The sequence below is a fragment of the Lampetra fluviatilis genome, chromosome 25 (assembly GCF_964198595.1).
Source record: "Lampetra fluviatilis chromosome 25, kcLamFluv1.1, whole genome shotgun sequence".
NCBI classification, from domain to species: Eukaryota; Metazoa; Chordata; class Hyperoartia; order Petromyzontiformes; family Petromyzontidae; genus Lampetra; species Lampetra fluviatilis.
Window position 1 is genome coordinate 7,469,771 of NC_136299.1, and position 25,653 is coordinate 7,495,423.

At 50.6% G+C, this 25,653-nt stretch overlaps 2 protein-coding genes across 2 annotated transcripts; one reads left to right on the forward strand and one right to left on the reverse strand.

Annotated features, from left to right (window-relative positions):
* The first annotated feature begins 1,498 nt into the window (after nt 1–1,498).
* Nucleotides 1,499–4,956, forward strand: LOC144941892 (peptidoglycan-recognition protein SC2-like). The gene is made up of 4 exons (XM_078868396.1): nt 1,499–1,600; nt 2,656–2,857; nt 4,185–4,300; nt 4,735–4,956. Exons 1-4 carry the CDS (start codon nt 1,558–1,560, stop codon nt 4,914–4,916), a joined length of 543 nt encoding a protein of 180 aa, XP_078724522.1. The 5' UTR covers nt 1,499–1,557; the 3' UTR covers nt 4,917–4,956.
* A 1,011-nt stretch (nt 4,957–5,967) lies between these two features.
* On the reverse strand, nt 5,968–20,338 carry LOC144941893 (epithelial cell adhesion molecule-like). Its single transcript, XM_078868397.1, has 9 exons — nt 19,944–20,338; nt 15,412–15,561; nt 12,819–13,071; nt 11,866–11,931; nt 11,063–11,126; nt 10,581–10,676; nt 9,689–9,868; nt 8,568–8,615; nt 5,968–7,483 (listed from the first exon to the last, which is right to left on the reverse strand). The coding sequence occupies exons 1-9, from the start codon at nt 20,023–20,025 to the stop codon at nt 7,454–7,456; spliced, it is 969 nt and encodes a 322-aa protein (XP_078724523.1). The 5' UTR covers nt 20,026–20,338; the 3' UTR covers nt 5,968–7,453.
* Nucleotides 20,339–25,653: the final 5,315 nt, after the last annotated feature.

The following is a 25,653-nucleotide window of genomic DNA, read 5'->3' on the forward strand; positions in this document are numbered from 1 at the left end:
TTCTCACTTGAGCTTTGCTTGTGTTGAACCAATGCTGCTGAAATTCTGCCCTCACAGCAGTCGACTTCCCAAGAGCAACGCAAGGATGTCCCCCGGTGCGGAATGATTTCCGTCGGTGTGGATTATCTGCTGTAACGCGTGGATCATATAAACACGGAACGTAAGCGGAGCGTTGCATAAAATAATCCTGCTTGGAATTACGCAGATCGACGACAAAGCGGAACACGTGGAGTAGCGAACAAACGCAAGTTCCGGAGCCGTTCCTCGGGTACGGCGGGTCGGGGCGATTGCCCAGGGCCCCGCGCATGGGGGGGGGGGGGGTGGGGGCGCCGCTTTAAGGTCACGGTGTCAGATGTAATACTCCCGGTTTAGTTTGAAGGCGTCGGGGGGCCCACATGGTGGGATTTGCCTCGGGCCCTGGACCCTCCCCCACCTATAGATGGCCCTGACAAGGTATAAGAGTCATCATTGTGACTGGCCAGGAAAGTATAATGGAGCTTGGCAGGGTCACGTCGCTGAAAGGGATGATGATGAGGATGATGACCGGTGGACGAGACTAAGGACGGAGTGGCAGGCAAACGAGAGGAAGGCTCTGAAATAATATCAACACAGATTTAGATGTTCGCTGTATATATCGCTGCATCACGGCACCGTGAGATGGCATGCCAGCTTTGGGGGAGGCCTTTATCCGGCAGGGTATTTACCATAGCTGATGATGATGCTGCTGATGACGATGATGAACACATTCCGGCAGAGGGAGCTGGTAGGAACGTTGGGTTGCTCGGTCAATGGCCAGGGTCAACGGCGGCGTGGTGTATTCCGCAAATATGCCCGACTGTGAGGGCGGGCACAAGCCGGCGTGAGTAGGTTAAACGTTGAGTTTGATAAGGGCACCACGGGGTGACCAGCCCTCCCCACCCAGCCCCACACCTCCCCACCCAGCCGCTCCCCACCCTCCCCTCCCCACCCAGGCCCTCCCCACCCTTCCCACCCAGCCCCTCCCCACCCTCCCCTCTCCACCCAGCCCCACCCCTCCCATTTTTGGATGCACGACGGACGGACACAATAATCCCCTGTGGGCTGGTGTAACCAGGAGGTTCTTACCAGTATAAGGCGAACATCGGCGAAGTGCTTGGCATCAGGTATGGGCGGTATTTAAAACAGTCGAGGGAAGGAATTGAATACGTTATACAACATGAATGAAATTCCCCACACAAAATAAAACTATAAGACACCAGGGCTCATCTCGAACTTAAGCCTGCGTACGTGTCTGACCTTCACCTGAAAATACCTAAATTCGTAAGGGGGGGGGGGGGTCATTGCCCGAGAAGGGGGCGGGGAAGGGGTCGTGGTAAGCTCCAACGGCCATCAAAAAAACATCAGCTCGCCGTGTCGGGAAATCGATGGGGTTCTTCTCACGATTGTGCCCGGCGTACGTGATGCTGCGACTCGGCACAAGGTCGAGGCAACTCAGGGGGTTTTGTATAAAAGGATGGAGCCCATCTCACTGGCACTTGAGTCTTCCCCAGGAAGGTGGTACGAGTTCTTCCCGCAGCCATGAAGTTCCTTCTTCTGCTCGCTCTGTTGCCCTTCATCGATGGTGAGTGTTCGAAAAGCCCCGTGGCGTCGTGGGTGGCTGGCTGGGGCTGTGGGGGGCTGTGGGAGGCTGTAGGGGGCTGACCCCCCCACCTCCCGCAGCCCCCCGCTTTGCTGAAAGGTGTCATTCAGACCCCGCCCGCAACTTCTAAATTATTTTAAGCCAGGGCTTAATTTTAACGTGTACACCTCGATATCTACGACTGGACATCTGCAAAAAAAGAGCTTTATAGCTCATCGGATTCCTCCAGTATAAATATTCTGAAATGATTCGGATATGCACACGCGTGTGTGTGCGTGTCCACGTGTGTGTGTACTCACGTGCACACGTGTTTGTACACGTGGGTATAAACTCGAGTGTCGAGTTGTGGGGATTCTGCCTCAAATGAGAGCACCTGTTGCTCCGCTGTGTAAACATCGCCACTAGGGAGACAAAGGCGGCCTTGCGTGGTGCTGGCCACCCACCCCTCGTGTGCCGTGCCGGCCTTCACAGGTGCGCTGCTCGCTAACAGCACTTTGCCCCAACAGCCCAAGGCAGCGTTCTTCACTGCAAGGCCCCGCGGGCCACTGGTGGAACCCTGGTGGCCTTTAGTGGGGCCCCTGGCAACACAAACATGTGAAAACATCCTGAGCGGGCGGTGTGGTGGCCCTCACACTGATGCCTTATCGGCGAACGTGCCCCCCCCCCTCTGAAATTTAGTGAAGAACACTGCTCTAAGGCTATGTGGGCGGTGTTGTTTGTCTTGAGTGTGTGCTTGTACGCAGTCGAAGTGTAGCGGTTAGCGCGCTGTGCCACGAATCCGGACACCCGAGTTCGATTCCCGCTCACGGCCGACACAGTGACGATTATCTGAACCGGTCCTGGGCCTCCCCTAGGTCGACTCAGCCTGGTGCAGTGTGTACAAACATCGCCACTGGGGAGACAAAGGCGGTCGGGCGTGGTGCTGGCCACCCACCCCCTCGTGTGCCTTCCCGGCCTTCATAGGTGCCCGCTAACAGCACTTGCCCCAACAGTCTGCTTAAGGCTACACGGGGGATCTTTGTCTTTTTTGTGCGCAGCGTGCCCGCGCATCGTATCGCGCTCAGGGTGGGGGGCCCGCTCCCCCAACGGCATCACCTCCATGCCGGTGCCCGTGTATTACTTCATCATCCACCACACCGCCACCCCGACCTGCTCCGACGAGGCCGCGTGCTCGGCGCGCGTGCGCAGCATCCAGAACTACCACATGGACTCGAACGGATGGTCCGACATTGGATACAGGTGAGTGACAGGCGAGAGGGCCCCCGCCCCCTCCCCCAGAGGTGTGAGCTATGGGTAAGGGGCCGTCCATAATTGACGTCACGCGATTTTGGACGATTTTTTACCCCCCCCCCTCTCTTCGTCACACAACGTCAGAAAAAGTCAGACAACCCCTCAAATATGACGTCATAAAGCTCTGCCCCCCCCCCCCCCCAAAAATGCTTCAAATCGCTTTAAACTATTGTCATTGTAGTGCGTATTTAATGTGGCGCTGCACTCTGATGTTGTAGGAGAAAACTTGTATTAAAAAGTATATTTAATTAAGTAGAACGTGTTGTTTATATTTATTGAAAGTTGCGCATTTTGATGTCTCACCCCCCCCCTCGTCACACATCGTCACAAATGTCTGACCCCCCCCCCAGGTGCGTGACATCATTTATGGACGGCCCCTGAGGTAGATGAGAGAGTTGCGAGGTCTCAGAATCTGTATTTATATTGGAGGAATCCTATGGGCTATGAAGCTCTTTAATTCACAGATGTCCAGTTGGGGCGGGTCAGAAAATTAACAACAAACTATAAAAAAAAATACGATAAGAGGGCAAAGTATCGGAAAGGTAACCAAAGCACTTACAAATATAACATGAAAATCAACATTTTTTTTTAGCCCAGAGGTAAGAACTTATTTTCAGAAGCGTCGACACGCACGCAATTTACGGTAAAACTAAACTATCAAGAAAACGACTCTTTGGTTCTTTCGGTAAAGTCACGTAGAATGTTTTTAAATAATTTAATTAGAATATTTAATTTCTTTTTTCTGTCTACGTGACTTTACCGAAAGAACCAAAGAGCAATTCCTGCAGTCACGAAAGCTCCAAATCAAGTATCAAGGAAACTATAATTATTTTACCAGGTAACGCCCACTGAACTACATCGCTCTTTTTCAGCGATATAAATGACATGATACAAATGATACTCAACCAAGTGGCTTATCACGTGGACATTTATAAACAGCCAAATACTTGTAAGAGGTATGTTGATTCTAAACGTGGAGGGAAAACCCGGAGGACCCAGAGAAAAATCCACGCGACCACGGGGGGAGAGAGAGACACACACGCACACTCCAAATATACAGCAGCAGGCGTCAGGGTCGGGGTCGAACCCACGAACAACTTGCATAGCCCCTGTATCCTCACGTCCCCTTGTCCCTGCGTGCCCCCTCTTGTCCCTTGTACCCCCCCCCCCCCTCCGTTGTCCCCCCCGTCCCCCCTGCTGTTCCCCGTGCCCCCTGTTGCCCCCCCCTGTTGTCCCCCGTGCCCCCCCACCTGTTGCCCCCCCCCGTGCCCCCCAGTTTCCTGGTGGGAGGTGATGGCAATGTGTACGAGGGTCGCGGCTGGGACCGCCAAGGCGCGCACACGAGTGGCTACAACACCCACCTGGCGGCCAGCTTCATCGGAGACTTTACCTGTGAGTTCACCTGAGCACACCTGGGCACACCTGGGCACACCTAGGCTCACCTGGGCACACCTGTGATTTCACCTGGGCACACCTGTGAGTTCACCTGGGCACACCTGGGCATCTGCTCCGATCACCTGCCCACCTCGCCACTTGAACACCCGATCACATGGTAATGGCCATCAGCTTCTTTGTGCGTCTAGTTTGTTGTCTCTCCCCCCCCGCACCTCCAATTAGTCCGGTTTGGCTAGGTACGGCGCGAAAGAAGTTCAACATATACACACGCGCAAATAGGAGGACGTGTAGGCGGATGGTCAGATTATGTATTTATTTTGGGCTGCTTGCATTCTGCACGGCGACCACGCCGACGATGACGGTAATGTTGGTCGCGGTGTCAATGACGATGATGACGATTACCCATGCCACGTGCGCTCCACGCTGCACAGCCTCCAAGCCCGTGGCGTCGGCCATCACAGCGGCCAAGGCGCTGATCACCTGCGCCATCAACAAGGGCAAGCTGAAGAGCAGCTACCGCCTCATCGGGCACCGTCAAGTGGGCTCCACCACCTGTCCTGGGGACGCCCTCTACAACGAAATCAAGACGTGGACCAACTGGGGCAACCCCTAAACAACCCCACCACGCCTGCCCTGCCGGACACGAGCTACGACCGAGTCTCCCACCGGCATTCTTGATCCATCAACGCACCCCTAACACGTCACCTTCCCCACTGCTAAGCAACGGCCTCTCGCTCTCCCCAACCCGGCTTTCCTCCCCACCTTCCCGAAGCTAGCTTACCTATCTAGCGGATACATTTGTAGCTGCCGACCGCCAACACTTGGGCAAGCCTGCAGACTGGAGCGAGTGTCAAACCATTTACCGCACAATCGGAGCGGGAGCTCCCTCGAGTGGACCCCCCCACCCCTTCTCACAGCAGTGGCACGAGCAAGCACTTCCAGGGCTGCGCCTTTACATCAAACTATATATTCCTCCCCTCCCCCCACGTAAAACACTAAATTGCATCAACCTATTTTTGTTGCTCAAATGACGATCGCAATAAAAAACAAAACTGCGGTGATCATTGTCGTGCCCGTGTAAAGCATATGGGTTTGTGTTGTGCGAGTGTGGCCTCAAGGTGTACCTAGCCTGGCACAAGCGGCGTGCATGACGTCACCACCAACGAGCGTTATGTATGGATGTCTTTGTAACGCGTGGCTGTGTGAACGCACACAAGCGATTCGAGCCACAGCCGTTGCTGGCACTTGAACCCGAGGTTGCACGGTTTCACAGCAGTGTGCTAACCACTGTGCCACTGCTCACAATCATAAAGTGGCAAAGCACTGTGCAAAGTTCACTAACTCGACAGCTTAACACTTGAAAGCATGGCCAATAAACACTCGCACAACCGTAACATTAACCATTACATTTCAGAGACCACGTTCACATTTTTTCCAAAAGTTTTATTTTGCCCTTAACGGATGAAACAATTCCAACATACAAACAGGAACCAAACGTGTGGTGCCAGACCAGTGGTTTCTCCGAGATCAGACCCCCTGAATTACAACTCGAATGTTGGGGTTACACTTTAAAAAAAAAACACAGGGCACGGTTGAGTTTCCACCTGTGAACTTTACTTAGGTATGCCTAGAGGGCAAACGGCATATGGATTAAATCGGCTCGCGATACTTCACAAAACTGCACGCACTTAAGAAGCAATGTTCCCTCTATCGAGGTCACGTGCACTGTACCGGTTTATAGAAACTCCTTCGATCACCAGCAGCTGCTACCTTCGCCACAAGGTTCAATAAATCGTGACAAATTGAATCGCCGGGAAGTGGTGAAGTGTCAAAAATACAGCCGCCACGATTATCTAACGCTCCTTCATCTAGGAATATAACATTACAGCGTTTGCCCCTTTAGACCAAGCAATCGATTTATTGAAAATAACTTAAAAATGTTCAAATGTTTGAAAACTTCCATCCACTGATCTAGAGAATTAACCTCCATATCTGGCATCACCACCAAGCTCACAAGCTGCACAACTGGAAAATACAGTTACAGGATTTTAAGTTGCCAACACGCACAACGCTTACTACACCCTCCCACGAGAGGATGGATATTCGTCCCATCGCTACGGTGGGTGGCTTTTCTACAAACAGCCCCCCTCCCCTCCGTTACCCCACTGCTCAATTAGGGCCTCACACAACACGAGACACGTAGGGATATGACTAACTTCACCGTGCCGGTCAATGCAGGTTTGGTAAAAAAAAAAGTGGGAAGCATGGAATTCCAATTCAAAACATAAACCACAATTGTCGATCCTCAAAGCATACCATAGTGCAACCTCAAAAACTGCCACTGTTGTCAGCATGTTGACTGGGTTGGATCTTCAGTTTACCTACCCTGGATGAACGACTGGGACGACCCCTAGGCGGGGGGGCAATTCTGGCTAGGCGACTAAATTCCCAACTTTTGATATACGGAGGTCACAACTTTGAGACAAGCCTACAGATTAACAATGGCCGCTAGTTTTGGGGTGTAGATTTTTGAAGGTTGTGGAGCTTTTAAAAAGTGTGTATTAAATGTTGCGTCGACAATTAAAATACGTAACCGTTGCTACTTAGTTTTTTTTTAAGGAGACGGTAGTGGCTGCGAGTGTTTGTTCGCACTGCCAGGTTTTTTTCCTCCCACAACCCCCCCCCCCCCCGTTTTCAAAATGTTTATTAAAACGTGAAGTATAAAAACACAATCCTAAATATAGAATGGCATGCGACGACGTACGGCTCGGTTAACTCGACTTCACAGATCCAAGTCGACACACGGGAGGTCAGGTTAAAGGACACCAATTATAAAAATCAAATCACGCACGGGCAATCGCATGATTACACGGCGGCGCGCCAAGAACAATATCTAAAACGCCACAGGAAAAACATCCTCATTTCTTCAAAGACAAATGACCAGAAAAAGAGTTTTTTTTTTTCCCTCCAGGTCCAAAAGCAATGAACGTGAATGACCTAAATGTACAAAAACAGCTAAGAGGTCAAGATTTACCGACATTGTATCGGGGATGATTCATTAACTACTAGGTTGGAGATAATGGCGATGCGATTTCCGAAGGAGTGTTGCCCAGGAGCGATGCCCTCCTTGATTTACGAGTCGCTCGCTGTTTATGTCAGCTTCTGTTGCAGCTCCTGGCCCTAATATGTCAGAGACACACGGGGAGACAAGTGGGTTTAGGGATACCTCGTAGTTGCGATGCACAAGGATCTTGAGACACGGGGCTGGCTTCAAGAGGCCTTCATCCAGCAGCAGATTGGCCAAGTGCTGTTAATCATGAGCCACATTAGCCTGCAGGTAATTTAGGCATTAACAATTTGAAAAAACCTTCCCAAAAAAGGCAAGCAGCCTTGGGAGTAGCCAGAAATAGACTCGTGGACGTGTCAAAGGCACCCCATGACCCTTGTTTATGTGGATTGGCAGGTGGACAACAAGAGTCATTTTAATACAAATCCAAAGCATAGTTGCCAAGCACAGGCCCAAAGCCCCAAAACACCAAGCGGCTAGGCAGGTACAATAGAGGAACTTTTATGCATGTGAACATTTAAGATTTACCAATATGCACACCCCACCTTCTATCCTCTCGCATCACCACTTATACAAGGAGTTCCACCGTGCACGACGTTGGCACGAGCGCAAATCCCATTGCAACCATGTCTCGCAAAAAAAGGCCGTCGACAACCCAACCCACTGAACTTCCCCCTCCCCCCCCCCCCCTCGGACTCGAGTGGAGAGACGCCGGCCCCGCGGATCAAACCGCGTCCGCCGTACGCCACGCGGCTAGGGTGCTGCCATGGCTGCCACGCGAGGGTGGGTGGAAAAATTGAGGGACTCGCCAATCTGTGAGCATGGGGGGGGGGGCTCCACACATCGCCCAACGCACGCGTTCCCCTGAGGAACAGCAGCAGCGGCGGCGATCCACCCTCGCTCACCCAGAAGCCAGACTCATTGGCTGCCTCGCGCCTCACCCGTAGCACTGCGCGATCAATCCGTTTTTTTTTATTCTAGAAATTTTGACGACGTAACGAGAGCTCATTACAAAACGCCGAGGAGGGTCCAACGATAGGGTTACTGAAAATCCGCAAATAGCTGTCCCGGTGCAACGGGACCACATGAATGGGGGGGGGGGGGGGGGGGGGTGAAGAAAAGGATGGGGCCCGTCAACCGCTTTCGAATCGTTACGCGGGAGGGCGGCGACCTCGCTCCCGCCTGCTATGGCCTTACCTCAAAGATGTTGTCCTTCTTCTTGGACGACCTCTTCTTCATCACCACCTGGGGAGACACGGACAACGTTAGCAGGGCACAGCCACTGTAATTATATTCTTATACAAGATCATACAACAGCGGCTAGCACGCCATGCTATGCACCAGCCAACACCAGTGACGATTATACGAAGCGGTCCTGGGATTCCCCCCCCAAAGTCTACTAAACCTCAAATGAGTACCTGGTGCGGTGTAAACAATCTCTACTAGGGAGACAAAGGTAGCCAGGCGGGCCTTCATCAGTGCTCACTAACAGCACTTGACCCATCAGTGTGTGAAGGCGATATAGGGGAAGACGACGCGTCGTCTTTGGGGTGCGAATGAGCGTTAGAAATGGCAGTTATATCCACACCCACATTGCAATTGTATTTTTTTAATACAAAATCTATGATCATTCTGCTTGTTTACCCAGGAAAGCCTCACCAGAGTCAAAAAAAATTTCTGGAGGATCCGAGCTAAAATTTGCATTAAAGGGCAATCCTGTGGCTAGGTTTGAACCCAAATCGGGGCAGCATTCAGCATCGTGGTGTTCCGCCAATACCACCAGGGGTGCCACGGTGGCGAGATGTTAATTACCCTTGCCTGTTATACAGGAGGTCGTGGGTTCGATCCAGACGCCTGTATATTTGGAGTTTGCATGTCCCCCCTCCCTGTGGTCGCATGTAATTTTCTCCGGGTCGTTTGGTTTTTCCCGCCATTTAGAATTAACATACTTTTGGAGTATTTGGCCGCTATAAATTTCCACGTGATAAGCCACTTCGTTGAGTTATAATTTGTGACCAGGTCGCTTCTGAAAAAGAGCTATATAGCCGTGGGCATATGAAGTAAACTATATAAGAATATCAATTGAAAGCTTTCGTGACTGCAGGGATTCATCTTCTTGGTACTTTCGGTAAAGTCACGTAGAAGGGAAATAAAATAATAAAAATGTTTAAATTTTATTATTTCCCTTCTATGCGACTTTACCGAAAGAACCAAGAAGATCTATAAGAATAGTTGACTTCGTAGGTTTAGTTACACCGCTGCACGAGTGTCGCGCGCGTTTGGGCAAAAAAAATAAAAACCCCGAATCAGACACTCACGATGACGACGATGGCTGCGACGAGGGAGAGGACGAGGACGCAGATGATGGCGATGATGCCGGGGGCCATGTGCTTCATGTTCATGCGCGGCGGCTCGTCGTCGTAGTACCACACCTGCGCGCCACGCTTGCTCAGGTCGAGCGCTTCGCGTGGCAGGCCTGGCAGCTCCCCCTTCAAAAACTGGGGGAGAAAATAAAAAAGTCAAAGCTGGAAGGATTTAATGTTTTTTGGTAAGGGAGTCAATAAATAATTATAAAGGAGAAGACTCGAAGAGAGGGCGTGAGGAGAACTGCAGACGAGTGGGGAAGGCAGCCCACGCGGTAGCGAGGAGCCAGTGCTACTAACAATTGCCCAAGTTCTGTGGTTCTCTACATATTACGGTGTTCACACTCATTACACAAAGTGCTCGCCCACAAAATGAATCGCAACACCTTGTCGATCTTGTCAAGGATCATAACAAATCACGCAAACGTCGGTCAGCCTCGCAGCGGCTTTTGGCTGACCAGCGAACAGACGGTCACCGCATGGGTGTGCTTTCAGATGCACTTCTGTGGCCGTCTGGAACGCTCTTCCTTCCGACATTATGAAACCACTGGAGCGATGCACTTTTAAATCTATATTGACAACTCACTTATTTAGAACCACTTTGTGTTTGTCGTCCTTCCCCCCGTACCTCCGATGAACACGGTTGGCAACATACGGTTCTAAAGTTCAACATCCATGTTATGGGTCAATGATCGAGCGTTTTAAGAGCACCTTACGTGGATGGGGCATCTCGGAACACTGTACTCTGCTGTACCCTTCTATCGAGCGGGCCCGCACATCATCATCATCATCTCAAACATGTGAAGGGGCGTACCCCAGCGGGAGCGAACCCCAGTTGGCCACTCACCTGCTTCTCCAAGTAGTAGGCGACAGTCCCCACATCCTGATCGGCAGACGTGTTGCCGGCCTTGATGGTGATTAGAACATTTCCGGTGTCGTCCATCTACGTGGTGGGGGGGGGGGCAGTGGCGACATTGATCGTTAGCGATTTGTCCTCTCGTAAAAAATTTGCATTATATTTGTCACAAATGCTTTTTTTAACAATCGGCGAGCACTAGCCCACCGGGGTCACCCAGACTGCATCACGCGGAATTCTATACGGGGAAGGAGACCTGGGAGCTCCACCTCAGAGAATGCAGCAGTTGGAGGATTCCAGCTCGGGCCGAATATTCGTGGCAATGTTTAAAAAAAAAAAAACACATCTTTGTCAATCTAATGCTGGGACGAAGGCCTTTCCCCATGCCGTATGATGTACACACGTTTGTCCATCCTATTGATCTTTCAGGCAACTTTAGTTTTAATACAAATAGAGCACTAACAATGACGTACCATGGTTTCGCTCATTTGAGAGGGGCTCAGGAGGAAGGAGTCCTGCATCACCTTTTGAAGTCTCCTAGAAAGAAGAATTTGTAAAATTAAACCTCAGCCGTCGGTAAAAAACACAATTACAAACGGATTACGTTCGATCCAATGACGTTTCACCTCCCCCCCCCCCTCTTTTTCAGTAACTTCCTCAAGAAGCTCGCAGCAAATTGAGTGAAACGTCAGACAATTGTGCACCAAACATCACGAAAAACACGCAGGAGCAGGTTTGGTGAATCGTCGTGGTTCGAGACAGATTCCGGAATAGATTCTTAGTCTCGTTTTGCAAGGTCCGCAAATTGTTTGTGCCATCACATTCGTGTCATCTGTCCAGTCCGCAGTCTCCAGGTCGCATCGCTTTGTCGATTCTGAATTTTAAAAATCTACAGCCTATTTAGGTAACACATGCACAGTTTAAAAATCAATTAAAATAATCCAATTTGACACGCAGAATTCGACGCGTGTACCACGAACACCTTTTTTTTTTAAATGGACAAATCCTTACGAACCAAGCGGAAGTGGTCAGACTTTCACCCAGTAACGAAATCCACCATAACCAATGGGGTCCTGCAGCAAGTCGACAACTCGCATAGAAACGTATACACTGCTGAAGAGATAACCCACGCTAACGTTTTTCTAACAATTTACAATCCACCTTTTGATAATTTCTCATTTCCCCCAACAGGAGCCCCTAAAACCCACAACAAGAAAGTTAACCGCAGGGGCGTCCCCCACCCCGCCCGCTCCCCCCCCCCCGCCGTTTAACTTACGTCTTGAACTGCGGTTCAAGCACAGTAGGGTGCGTCATGTTCACGAAGAAGTCCAGCACGATTTGGCTGCAAGGGCAAACACACATCGGTATTAAACGTCGCACCTCATCACGACGACGACGTCGTCGTCGTCGTCGTCATCTGACGAGAGCACCTCTCCTCGCCACCGGCGTTTGGCCGCGGCTTTTTAAGGTCGCACGGCGCGCGAACCAGCGGCAAAGCCCTGCGCTTCACCACCCCCTTCATTTGAGGTGTTTGTTTATTTCATGAAAAATAATCGCACAACGAAAAATTATGGAAATATTGTTATTTGGTTCTTTCGGATAGCTGCGCTGTGTGCAATGTGGTGATTAGTCGCACATCGGATTAGACCTTTTGGCTGTGGCGGCCGTACTGACAGTGCGAGTGAACTCTAACCCTTCCGCCCGATTTGAGCCGCTCACTCTACCCCCACCACCCCCTGGACTACTTGGCACTTGACAATCAGGTGAGGAGGATTATCTCACAATAAAAATTGGAATGGGCAAGGACTACATGTAGAATGCATTGCAATGAGCGATCATCATCACCATCAATTAGTCAACTGACAAATAACTAAATCAAACTTGGCAAGAGGCAACTTTGCGGCATTGCCAGAACTAGAAGGTAAAACACTTAAGCTATTTTTATCTTACCAGGAGGCCCAGAGCTGTATAGAGGCTCTTTCTCAGAAGTGACCTGGCTAGCACATTTATAGCAGCAAAATCCTCTAAAACGCACGTTTCTAAACGTGGAGAGAAAAACCAGAGATCCCAGAGAAAAATCCACACCACCACGAGGAGAGTCATGCAAACTCCAAACACACAGCAGGCGTCAAGGGGTCAAGATCGAACCCACGACCTCCTGCGCACCATGCGAGAGGGAGAGTCGACATCGCCACCGTGCCACCACCCCCCCCCCCCCTTACTACTCACGTGCACATGACGAGCCGCTTGCATTCCGGGTCCGCGTCCACCAGCTTGTCGGTGTTGCGCACCCCGGCACTGTTGACGCACCAGCGTTGGCGCGTCGTCTCGTTGGACTGCTCCGCCCTGAAGGTGCCGTTGTCGAAGCACTTGGGGTCGTAGAGGCCGTCCGTGTCGAGACGGCCGCCGGACGCGGGACCTGAGCGGCTCTGGCGTTTCAGCGCGTCGCTCTCCTGGTGCATGAGGATGCAGCGAGGCGTCACTGCAACGCCGCCAAACGTCGACGGAGAGGAGAGGGGGGGGAAGAGGGACGGCGGATTCGGGACGAGAGATGATGGGGAGCAAAGGTCACCACAGGCAAGCAACTTGAACCCTTTCCCATTTCGATGGGGAAAGTCATTGGAATGGAATCAGATGAAAAAAAACTAAGATGAAATTTATTTTGTCGGTACGTCTTAAGGTCGGAAGACATACGGAGAGGCTTCCACAAGGCCATGCGGGAGGGCGTGTGGCATGGTTTGGCGCCGGCTATAAAAAAAAAGTGCGGTCATGGTCGCTATAGCTCTCTGCGGTAAGTACAATGTCTTTAAAAACAACATCGCTATGCCTAGAAATAAAATAAACGCCGACTGCTTGTACGCTTCAGTGGTGAATGGGACCCACCCTGCAACTTTCAGACGTCTCCGAACGGGAAAGGGTTCATTACAATGTATGTTGAAGGTCTTTCGCACTGTACGTAGCCAACAGTACTAAAATCGGAAGTGTGAGGGAAGGACCACTAAACACAAAAACGGTTCTAAAAAAATATGAATGAATTGTCAATTTAGATAAGTGTATAGTTCCCAGTGGCTTCATAATAAAGCAAACGATGTAAATATATAATTCACATTTGTCTATAGCACCGTCTAAGGAAAAACATGTATGCTAGGGGGAGGTTTGAGACAAATTTACCTGCACATAAGGCAATTGCTTGAAGCGTGGTGCCCCAACCACCAGTGAATTGGCCAATCAGTATCAAGAGCCTGGCTCCTACCATAGGAATGTGGAATTTCCACCGCCGGCCAATGAAGAGCAACCACGCCATTGCTTTGTTGAGCAGGCAGGGCAGGATACCACTCAATCACCCCGTTACATTCACGGATGAGTTGCGCATAAAATTTTTTAAAAACTTGGACTCTGGACTGTGACAAGGGTGCAGTGATTCACTCTTGCAAATGAGATCACACGCATGTCCAAAATGTCCACTTGCTTACTTACAGTGTGCAGTCCGTTGGTCACCTTTGCTTAAACCACGTGAAAACCGACGCAGACTGGAATCAACAATTGCCATCAACGGTGTTAAGCAAGGACGATTTCTGGCCAGATTTTCATTTAAAAAAAACAATAAAATGGGCCAAAACTGCCTCATTTCATTAAAACTAACATTCATTCTTTGAACCTCCATCCCACCGCGCACATAAACGCAGCGACCCACCAAAATGGCCGTTGTCATAAACAAAAAACTTTGAAACTTTGATTAGCGCATCGTGAAGAACTCGTCGAGAGGAATAGATTGCTGCAGCGTTCGCCTTCAGATATAAAATGACGTCGCAACGCAGTTGATGCGAGAGCCGGGGGCTTATGGGACCTCGGGGTCCCGCCATAAGTTCTAGATTTGAAGCTTTCGTGACTGCAAGGATTCATACTCTTAGTTCTTTCGGTAAAGTCACGTGACTTTACCGAAAGAACTAAGCCTATGTATACCGCCATAAGGTTCATTTGGCAAAACATTTTTTTGCCAGATCAGTTGCGTTTCCACGAAAGCACGGACTGTCGCCTGCCATGCTCTGGGAAATTCCCCAATGACTGTGAAGGTTACTTTGTGGGGGGGGAGGGGAGTAGTGTGTCCATGAAGTCTGCGCTCAAAATGCGTTGGCTGGCGGGTCACGTTTGCAGGTACCGTGACCCGTGCGATGACGCCGGTTGCGCAAACACCAACGGCACGGCGGGCTCGTTAATGTGTAAGCGAGAGGGCGAGTAAACGACGAGAGTTGTGTAACACGAGACGACAGCCCCTTGCACACGGCACGCACAAGGACGGGCAAATCCGCACACCAAACTCGAACGTGCAAACACAGCCACGAGAAACCACGCAAAGAAAAAACCACCACGACGCCACACACACCACTCTGTATGTGTTGAACTTCTTTCGCACCGTACGCAACATGACTTTGTATACACCCACCACATTTCAGGCAATGCTGAACGCCCGAACCATTCGCACAACACCGCAAACCAGAATTCCCACAGAATCAGAATATTTTGATATACGATGCTTTTTCAGATGCCCATTAGTACATAACTGCCCATCTATTTACCAATAGCACTGTACACACATTGTGTAACATTTACACACATTGTGTTACATCTGCATACCCACACAACACCACACACCTTAACCGCCACTCCACATGTAGACCACACAAACACCCATATCACACCGCCAGAGCGGGAGGAGGAGAGGGGGGGACGTGACACGGGCAATGTGTGCAGAGAACAAGCGCTAAAGCCTTCACGAGCAACGAGTGGAGGGAGGATTGGGTGGGGTGGGGAAGGGACTCACGTTTCTCGCAGTTGACGATCTTGTTCTCGGGATCCTTCCACAGGGCCTTGCAGCCGCTGGTACAGTCCACGATACACTTGGTCGCGTAGGGGTTGAAGCGACACGCACTCACGCACGGGTCGACCACCCCCTTGCAGGCGGGACACATGTCTGCGGGAGGGGTTGATGAGAACGGTGGTCACGGACATGGAATCAGGTGTATTCTCCTCCAAATGGCAGGGATGCGGACTGATAAAGTTGACCATCCAATGTCGTAAATATATAAGCTAAAATTCCCTCCACCTTATCACCGAGAGCGCTGTTGTCCGCACGTTAAATGTATTTCCCACCGTACGAAGCCAACCAGTGCTAAAATCAGGAGGCTGCGCCAGGAAGGACAAAATGAACGCAAAAAAAACCACGTGCTCGGGGAGGGGGGTGGTGGTGGTGGTGACTTGACGTGTCGCAGAATTCATTCAATCCCCTCACGCGATCGCCAACCCTTTTAAGAGACCTCGGTCCACACAGCAGCGAATAACATTTCTCCACCCGCTCTGCATACGAGCGCTCTGCTCTGTTGATCGCACGACGGTAAAAGCGATCATTTTAATTCCTCAGGGGAGGCGGAATCTAGCCACCATTTATAAGTGCAGCCATTGGTGACGGGGCAGAGCCGCCATTAAAACTCGCCAAGACTTGAGAACCCCATATTATAGAAGTCACAGGAGCAGATTTTATTGAACCGCGCATCTCATGGAGCCAAATGATCGAAGCCGCCAGGTGCGTTACTGCGTAGTGTGTGGGGGGGGGGTCTGTGGTTGAGACATCCGGCACGCTGGGGGAAGTTCTTGTCAAGGAGGCGCAACATGGGCAAGGATGCCACTGGAGCTATGCACACCTTTAAATCTAGGATTGATAACCAATTTCTTTGGATATGTCGTGTTTATAGTTTGTCGTTTTCCCCCCGCGCCTCCAATTAACACGGTTGGCTACGTACGGGTGCAGAAGAAGAAGGTCAACATACATACACGGGCAAGGTCCCTGAACGACCTGGAGTGATGGAGGTGTTATTACACACCCACGAGGGTGCCCCGAAACCTTCCGGCAAGTCCATAAATTGTCACTTTTCAGGCATCCTCTCTCTCCGACAGTCACCACACCCCGACAGATGAATCTTTAACAATGGCCACGCTAAACACTGGCGTAAGGCAGAGGCAGCCTCGCCCCAAAGTCGTACCGCAACACAACCCCAGCATCAGATTACCCAAAGAAAAGCCTCACCCCAACCAACAGCAACACGAATCTAAAGGTTACACATTGGGCGATCCATGTATAGATACCCCCACTGAAATGAAATCGGGTGAATTTATGGTTAACATTTTATTCCAAAGCCTTTTGGTCACCCTCCAATCTCAAAAACAAGTAATACCAGCTCCAAACGTTATACATAGTGTCTAACGGCAGCCGTTGTTATTTGCTTACAACATTTAATGAGATGCATAAGCCGAGGTCATTGAGGTCATGATTACAAATCGGTAGGTTATCTATAAATGAATCACCCTGGATTAACAAATTGCTTATTTCAATATGCAACTTATGAAGCCAACAAGGCGCGTGGCCTTGGTGGTGGAAGTTATAGCAGCGCAAACACCAACTTTACTACTATCGGCCGTGCTGTAGAATCACCCTCCCCATAAATTTCGATTTAAAGCTTTCGTGACTGCAGGGATTCATTTTCTTGGTTCTTTCGGTAAAGTCACGTAGAAGGGAAGTAATACAAATTATAATAATAATAATAAAATAAAACATAATAAACATAATAAAATAATTCTCACGAAATAAAATAATTCTCACGAAACGTCGTGAGAATTATTTTATTATGTTTTATTTTTATCATTTTATTACTTCCCTTCTACGTGACTTTACCGAAAGAACCAAGAAGAAGCCTCCCCATAGTAGCCATCGATAACGGTCCATAAAGGGCACAACAAGGCACTTGGCCGGTCCATCTCAGCAGGGCATTCACTCCGGCTGCAATCCCATCACCCGTCTTGCCGTCTGGGTAAAGGGCCCTAACCACGCAACGTTCCACCCAGCCCCAACAAGGTGTTTTGTTGATGTCTAACGATACATCGACAAACCTCACGGTACCACGTTCGCTTACGAACTCGTGCATGGCTCATGATCGTCTCGCCACGGAAACCGCTAACACATTCGTCAAACAAGGAGATATTTTCGAACCGACGAGAGATTTTCGTTAGGTGGGTGTGTGGGGGGGGCTCCATTTTCTATACTGGATAACTCTTAAAGCCCATTCCCGTGTGTAACGTTTCATACATTTGGGCCATTTATCTCTCTCGACAAAACATTACGCTCCGTGGTTTGAACGATTCCCTTAAATGTGTGGTTCGCTTTATTTATTTATTATTAAACGCCACTTCCTCGTCAGGCGCGCGCACACCTCAACATGCACGCGCGCGTAATACATCTTACGTGGTTCCTGTTTCTCGTTAACAAAAAAAACCCCCACGACCCCCTCAATATACCAAACGCCCAATGTTTGGGGCCCAGGGAGTGTTTAAACAGGCGGGGGTGAAAATACATTTTTTTTGTAATACTATACACGTTGGTCATGCACGCATTTGCTCAGGCATTTCCACTTATCAAGGTGGTTTATTTTACTTCGTTTGGCCACGTTTCCCCCGCCGGTAACCCCTAGCCACCGCCCGTCTCTAGGCAGCAGTGGAGCTCGAAAGTTGTCGTTTCGTTCCAAAATGGCAGCCGCCACCACTCCCGCCCATCTCCACGTTAAAAGTCTCCTCGCCAGTCGGAGCGAAGGACCAATTTTTGTTGGTTGTCGTCGTTACAAAATGTATTCGATTTTAATACACTTTGGGTCAATTCTGGTAAACGATCCGCTTACGGACGTCATCTTTAACGAGTTAAGTCTCCGCAGCATTGCTTTAGCGGTGCTGTTTGTCGCTGGCCGCTTGGCGTTTTGGGGCCATCTCCGATTAAAATTAGACCTTCACCACTCGCCCGTCGTGTTAAGTTGATATATTGCTTTTAAAAACAAAGATTATTTTAAAAAAAACGTTCGTGAACAGATTTGGGTCAATACTGGAGATGGTTACACCTTTTTAAACGTCGTCCTCAACGACGCACGTAACATCATCGCAGTTGTTAATAGGTAGTCGACGTTTTATATTAAAATATTATATTAAAATACCGTATATACCCCCACCACACTCCGCACAGGTGAGCCGCTCTGCCCCTCACAGGTGAGCCGTTCTACCCCTCACTCCGCACAGGTGAGCCGTTCTACTCCTCACAGGTGAGTCGCTCTACCCCTCACTCCACACAGGTGAGCCGCTCTGCCCTTCACAGGTGAGCCGCTCTGCCCTTCACCCCTTCACAGGTGAGCCGCTCTGCCCTTCACCCCTTCACAGGTGAGCCGCTCTACCCCTCACAGGTGAGCCGCTCTACCCCTCACAGGTGAGCCGCTCTACCCCTCACAGGTGAGCCGCTCTACCCCTCACAGGTGAGCCGCTCTACCCCTCACAGGTGAGCCGCTCTACCCCTCACAGGTGAGCCGCTCTACCCCTCACAGGTGAGCCGCTCTACCCCTCACAGGTGAGCCGCTCTACCCCTCACAGGTGAGCCGCTCTACCCCTCACAGGTGAGCCGCTCTACCCCTCACAGGTGAGCCGCTCTACCCCTCACAGGTGAGCCGCTCTACCCCTCACAGGTGAGCCGCTCTACCCCTCACAGGTGAGCCGCTCTACCCCTCACAGGTGAGCCGCTCTACCCCTCACAGGTGAGCCGCTCTACCCCTCACAGGTGAGCCGCTCTACCCCTCACAGGTGAGCCGCTCTACCCCTCACAGGTGAGCCGCTCTACCCCTCACAGGTGAGCCGCTCTACCCCTCACAGGTGAGCCGCTCTACCCCTCACAGGTGAGCCGCTCTACCCCTCACAGGTGAGCCGCTCTACCCCTCACAGGTGAGCCGCTCTACCCCTCACAGGTGAGCCGCTCTACCCCTCACAGGTGAGCCGCTCTACCCCTCACAGGTGAGCCGCTCTACCCCTCACAGGTGAGCCGCTCTACCCCTCACAGGTGAGCCGCTCTACCCCTCACAGGTGAGCCGCTCTACCCCTCACAGGTGAGCCGCTCTGCCCCTCACAGGTGAGCCGCTCTACCCCTCACAGGTGAGCCGTATTACCCCTCACCCCTCACAGGTGAGCCGTATTACCCCTCACCCCTCACAGGTGAGCCGTATTACCCTTCACCCCTCTCAGGTGAGCCGCTCTACCCCTCACAGGTGAGCCGCTCTACCCCTCACAGGTGAGCCGTATTACCCCTCACAGGTGAGCCGTATTACCCCTCACCCTTCACAGGTGAGCCGTTCTTCTAACGCTCACCTCGCAAAAGGAGAATGTTCCAACCCTCATCTAGCACAGGCGAGTTCTCCCACCCTCACCGCACAGGTGAGCGTTTCAATCCTCACCACACAGGTGAGGGTCAAAATCCCTCGCCACCACCCGCAGCCTCACCTTGAGCAGAAACTCGGGCGACCATGCCGAGAACGAGAGCCAGCGCCACCATCACGAGAGGCGAGGAGGCCATCATCATCATCGTCGTGGACAACACCACCACAACCCTTTCTTCTCGCTCCTGTTGTCGCCGTGGATTTTATTCACCAAAAGGACACCGCGCCAGGTGAGACAAGACGGCAGGTAAATGTGGAACGCGCGAAGATCGAGGATGAAATGGCGTCTCGTTCCTGTTCCTCTTCCTCCTCCTCGCCGCGCAGGTGAAGTCGAAGCGACCTGTGCGGCGGATTCACGTCACGGCAGGGGGGCGAGAGGGTGGCTGGGTGGGGGAGGGACGAGGCTTTTTAAATAGTTCACTTCAATATATATTTATTTACGCGTTCCACAATGGCTCTTGCTCCTCCTCCTTCTCCTCTTCGCGTCCGGTCACGCCTCCCGCACCCGCGCGCAGGCGGGGGCGGGGTGTGCGTATAGCAAGAGCGTTGATACGTTGCAACTTTGCCAATAACAACAAGATGTGTGATCCCCATCATCATTCACATCATCATGGTCAAATCCACTGCTGGATGAAGGGATCACCCCTCCCACTCCCGCCCCCCCCAAAATTGCCGCTATCTCGAAATGCTCCTGCGATGTGATACGACCAGATGATGTCATCGCCTCGGTGAGTGTGTAGCGTCGTCATCATCATAGCCAGGCGCATGGTCGACTCCACTGCTGGATGAACGACTTGCCCGCACCCCCTACCACTAGCCCTCAAACGCCGGGCCACTTTTCACGACCCCGCGATGGGAAATTAAATTTCCTCGCGCAGACCTGAGCACACGCGCTGATTTCATCGCTCCGTCCGTCCCGATGAAGTCCTCCCTCTGCTCTTCCTTTGACTGCCACTCCGCTGTTAGTCTTCGCCGCTGCCTGTGGCCCCCTTCGCGCCTGCGACGTCTCCTGCACAAGCCCATTTACTGTGCTCAACAGTAAATCCGAGGTATCTCACCTGCGTATGTTCTCTGATACCCTTTCAGTCCATCGGTGTAATTCCAAGCATGCATGTCCGCATGGCTTTGTGGTGTATTTGTCCAGTTTTGGTTCTATTAACCTCGTCGCTGTCGATGTTTGTGGTATTTGCGACGCGGTTGACACCGGCACCATGAGTTCGATTATTTGGCCACGGCTAACATCAGTAGCGAGTGATATCCGAACCAGTCTTGGCTAGCGTCCGACCCATCACCATCCCGCAACTAACCGTCGTGGTGAAGTATGGTTAAACAACCACCGGGACCCTCAGGGCGTACCGGGTCCTTCAAACAGCAATGGATTGTGAAAAAATATAGTTTAGTTTTTTTATTATCTAGAAAGGTGTCTGGTGATATTCATAATAAAGGTTTTTGGGTTAGATCGCGTTATTTATAAATGTGTCGTAACCCTCCACCACCCGACACGGCCAAACAGTAAAAAATGTGTCACGTTTACAAAGGACAAATAGTTCACTACTTTAGCCCACCGGTGTGTTGAAGAGTAAATCAACATCATTTAAAATTTGAGTACGACGTTTCGCTGGTAATAACATCCAGCATGTCTGGTGATAATTGATCAACCGCTATTCTTACACTATGAGATCTCTTTTACCAGTGGCAAAATATAATGGTAGGTTTTTACCCTTTTAACTGGTACAAAACTGACACCTTTATTCAAGGCATCATGTTTGCAATGACCACAACACAAGTAGTCATCTGGCCCTACACCAATGGGGACTAGGCTCTAAAGAAAGCCGTCTCGGGTGTGGGCCAATCAACTTCAAGGACAGTGCATATTATTATCCTTATCAGAGTTGCTTCTTTTTGTTTGCTTTATTGACTACTTGTGTTGTGGTCATTGCAAAAATGATGCCTTGAATAAAGGTGTCAGTTTTGTACCAGTTAAAAGGGTAAAAACCTACCATTATACGCTATTCTTACACAGCACATGGTGACGATGGTATGAAGGCTGGTATGCCGTGTACTGTATTGCGAATATTTGAGATGGTTCAGCTGTTTATTGTCACAGAAATGTTACCAAACAGATGTAACAACACACACACACAGGTAGAGAGAGAGGTGTACATCATTGCAATTATTACTCTTTGGTTGTTTCGGTAAAGTCGCGTAGATATAAAACAAAATAAATTAAATCACGACGTTTCGGGCGCAACACAAGCGTCCGTCATCAGGTGGGACAACCACAGCATGAAACGACTGCTGAGGCGGGCACTGCCTCAGCAATTTATTTTGTTTTATATCTACGTGACTTTACCGAAAGAACCAAAGAGTATGTATGGATTCCTGCAGTCACGAAAACTTGAAATCTAGATTGCAAGTATTGTTCAACATTTCTCAGCCTTATCCAGGCCACCAGATCGGTAGAACTAAACGTGTGACCATTATGTAGCTTAGATCAGCAACTCAAAAAGAGTTGAGAATATGTAACCCATTCACCAAGATCAAGCCCAGGACAACGTCGCTTGAAGATGGTCGAGACTAACAGCGGAGTGGCAGCCAAATGAGGGAAGTGATGACGTAAACTCGTGTGCTGGATGGATTGTTACATCGGTAGGGATGGGAAGGCGACAGCTTGGGGGGAGGCCTTCATCCAGCAGTGGATATATCATGACTGACGCTGATGTGTGTCTTTGTTTGAGTGGAGATATGACTCATATCACCATATCCTCTTCCCTGCAGACGAAGAGTCACCAGCACCGCGTGAGTCAACAGTCACGGCAGCAATGCGACACGGCTACGCGCCACTGATGAAGCCTAGTAGCGGTGACGCGTTGTGTCAAGGCTTGTGCAGGGAGGGCTTTATCCAGCAGTGGATAGAGAATGGACGATCGTGATATCTAGTCGCGGAAGCGCAGTGGTTTGGTGATGCCGTCATCCCGCTGCGGCTAGACGACGGCCAATGCTTTCATCGTCGATGAATACAAGACGGTACCGGGCAGCGTGAGATGTGGCAAGCTAAGCCGTGATGAGTCTGGACAGCGCTTTGGATGGGTGACCGTCATGCACAGCGGGCGTTAGCGCTGCGTTGCGGGCAGCTGCGGTGCACGAGCAAAACAACAACAACAACAACAACAACAACAAACTCTTTGGTTCTTTCGGTAAAGTCAGGTGGGAAAACTGATGACGGACGCTTGTGTTGCACCCGAAACGTCGTGATCTAGTTGATTTTATACCGACGTGACTTTACCGAAAGAACCAAAGAGTATGGATTCCTGCAGTCACGAAAGCTTCAAATCAAGATTGAATAACAACAAACTCAACTCATTTGTCAGCAACGCTGCGCGGCCCGAAAATGAAACGACAGGCGACGTTTCGGACGATGGCCCTCCTCCATAGCGAACCGATGACACAAGGTGATGATTGTATCCACGATTGAAGCGTAGTCGTCGTTCATCTTCTACCAAGAAGCCGAAATGTCGCCAATGGCATATTATTGTTTATAGCCACGCGCTGTTGTTGATGAGTAAGAAGTGTGACCCCCATGTCGAGCCGTCAGCACCGTGTGTCGTCTTGGCCAGCGCCACGCGTGACTCGTTCGGCACGGCGCGCCTAATTTGGGCAGAGCGTTTCCGGGGCAAGTGGCGTGATGCGCCAAGGTGAATGGAATGTTCGATGATGTCATTGGCAAAGGTAAGTTTGGTCGGGAGGTGAGGTCACAATCATCATCAGCATCATCGTCATCATCGGCAGCCATGGTCTGTCCACTGCTGAATGACGGGGATGCCCCCCAAGCCGTCGCCATCTCTCACGTTTCTGCGACGTGATCCTCAGCGCCTGTTGCACGCACGAGCTAGATGGCATCGCTCCATCTCCCCTCGATGGCATCGCTCCATCTCCCCTCGATGTCCTCGAGCACGCGGTCCAGTGCCGGATGATCCTAGTAGCAAAAGTAGCTACATATGCTACGGGCCCCGCACTTTCAAGGGCCCCGCGCTAAATGCTTTCAAACTATCAATTCAGATTCAGCGATTCTGCACTTGCTCTATTACTATAGTACTATACCGCCTTCAACTTTTACGAACGACTGGGTGTTTAAGGTTAGCGATTTGTCGTATTATCTGGCTGTATAGCAAATGAAACAATACAATTACTTTACTGTGCAAGTAAAACATGTGTGTTTTAATATTTATGTGATTTATTTGTTTGGGGCTCCTTTATAACATATGCGACAGGCCCCGCACTCGCTTAATCCGGCAGTGATGCGGTCCATTTCTCCCTTGGCTGCCACTCCGTCGTGAGTCTTGACCATCGGTCGCCATCCCTGTAACCATGACGTGTCCTGCCCAAGCACACATTCATTCATTTTGTTATATGTTTGAATTATGTCATTCTCTGTTCCGGCTGTCCCTGATCGCGAGGTTATGTGATGCAGGTGCGAGGGGCGACGCAGGTGAGGTAGGTGAGGTGTGTGATGCAGGTGAGGCGTGTGATTGTGTGATGGAGGTGAACGATGTGGGATAGGTGAGGTGTGTGTGATGCAGGTTAGACAGGTTAGACGGGTAAACGAGAGGGGGGGGGGGATCAAGGTGGCGTGAATCACCGTGCTCGGCAAACCCGACACTCCGGCCACGTGGTTCCACAGATTCACAACAACACACCCTGCCGATGCGGGCACAAATACGACTTGATAAACAACCGCAGAGAAACAGACTCATTCACCCAAGCATGTTAACAGCAGAGGTGTGGACTCGAGTCATGTGACTTGGACTCGAGTCAGACTCGAGTCATGAATTTGATGACTTGCGACTCGACTTGGACTTGCATAACAATGACTTTGTCCCACCTATGAGATGTGGACTCGAGTCATGTGACTTGGACTCGAGTCAGACTCGAGTCATGAATTTGATGACTTGCGACTCGACTTGGACTTGCATAACAATGACTTTGTCCCACCTCTGGTTAACAGTGGCGGATACAAAGAAGGAGGGGGGTGGGGCTTAGGGGTGATCACCCCCCGCCCCCCCCCCCGTGTTCACACAAAGCTTAAGATGGGATATTTATTTATTTAACAACGCAGGGCCCCCCATTTAAAAGGGTTGATAGTTCAAGACCGCTCCCCACTTTCACGACAGGAGTGGTCCAGAAGTCTTGTGACCCCCAATTAATTGACCCCTACCTATCCTTTTTTTCATTTGCATTTTCATTTATGTTTTAAATAAACCTTATTAAAAAAATGTTTTAGAGAATTCAATGGGGGTCACAAGACATCTGGAACACCCTGTACATTCAAAGGCACCTGTCAATAGATTAGTGCGCGTGTAACTCGACATATATAACAAAGACTTGATAGCAGGACAAACACTGGCATACATTAAGTGAATTGATTCCCATTAGCATACAGGTACTCATGTGCAGCTACAGATAAATATATTGTCAATCCACTGCTGGATGAGAGTAGGCCGCGCCCTGCGAGCCGTTTGGGGATGATGTGACCATACTTCACCAGGCTGGTCAGTGCGGGTTTGTGAAGGCCGAGGGAACATAGGAGTACAGTGCAGCGCAACAGTGGATGCTCATGCAGCCTGTTTCATGCGGGGTAATCGCCGCCATCAAACTTCTATCCAAGCTCAGCCCGTGCTGAGCATACGACGCCTGAGGGGCCGTCCATAAATGACGTCACGCACTTGGAGGGGGGGGGGGGTCAGACATGTATGACGATGTGTGACGAGGGGGGG

What these genes read in the sequence shown, in the direction of transcription:
- LOC144941892 (XM_078868396.1), top strand. Translation starts at nt 1,558, where the DNA reads ATGAAGTTCCTTCTTCTGCTCGCTCTGTTGCCCTTCATCGATG. An exon ending in TCTGTTGCCCTTCATCGATG is followed by an intron (nt 1,601 to 2,655) that starts GTGAGTGTTCGA and finishes TTTTGTGCGCAG; the next exon opens with CGTGCCCGCGCATCGTATCG. An exon ending in CTTCATCGGAGACTTTACCT is followed by an intron (nt 4,301 to 4,734) that starts GTGAGTTCACCT and finishes CACGCTGCACAG; the next exon opens with CCTCCAAGCCCGTGGCGTCG.
- LOC144941893 (XM_078868397.1), bottom strand. Translation starts at nt 20,025, where the DNA reads ATGATGATGATGGCCTCCTCGCCTCTCGTGATGGTGGCGCTGGCTCTC. An exon ending in CGCCCGAGTTTCTGCTCAAG is followed by an intron (nt 15,562 to 19,943) that starts GTGAGGCTGCGG and finishes CCCCTCCCGCAG; the next exon opens with ACATGTGTCCCGCCTGCAAG. An exon ending in CCTACTACTTGGAGAAGCAG is followed by an intron (nt 9,869 to 10,580) that starts GTGAGTGGCCAA and finishes TTTCTCCCCCAG; the next exon opens with TTTTTGAAGGGGGAGCTGCC.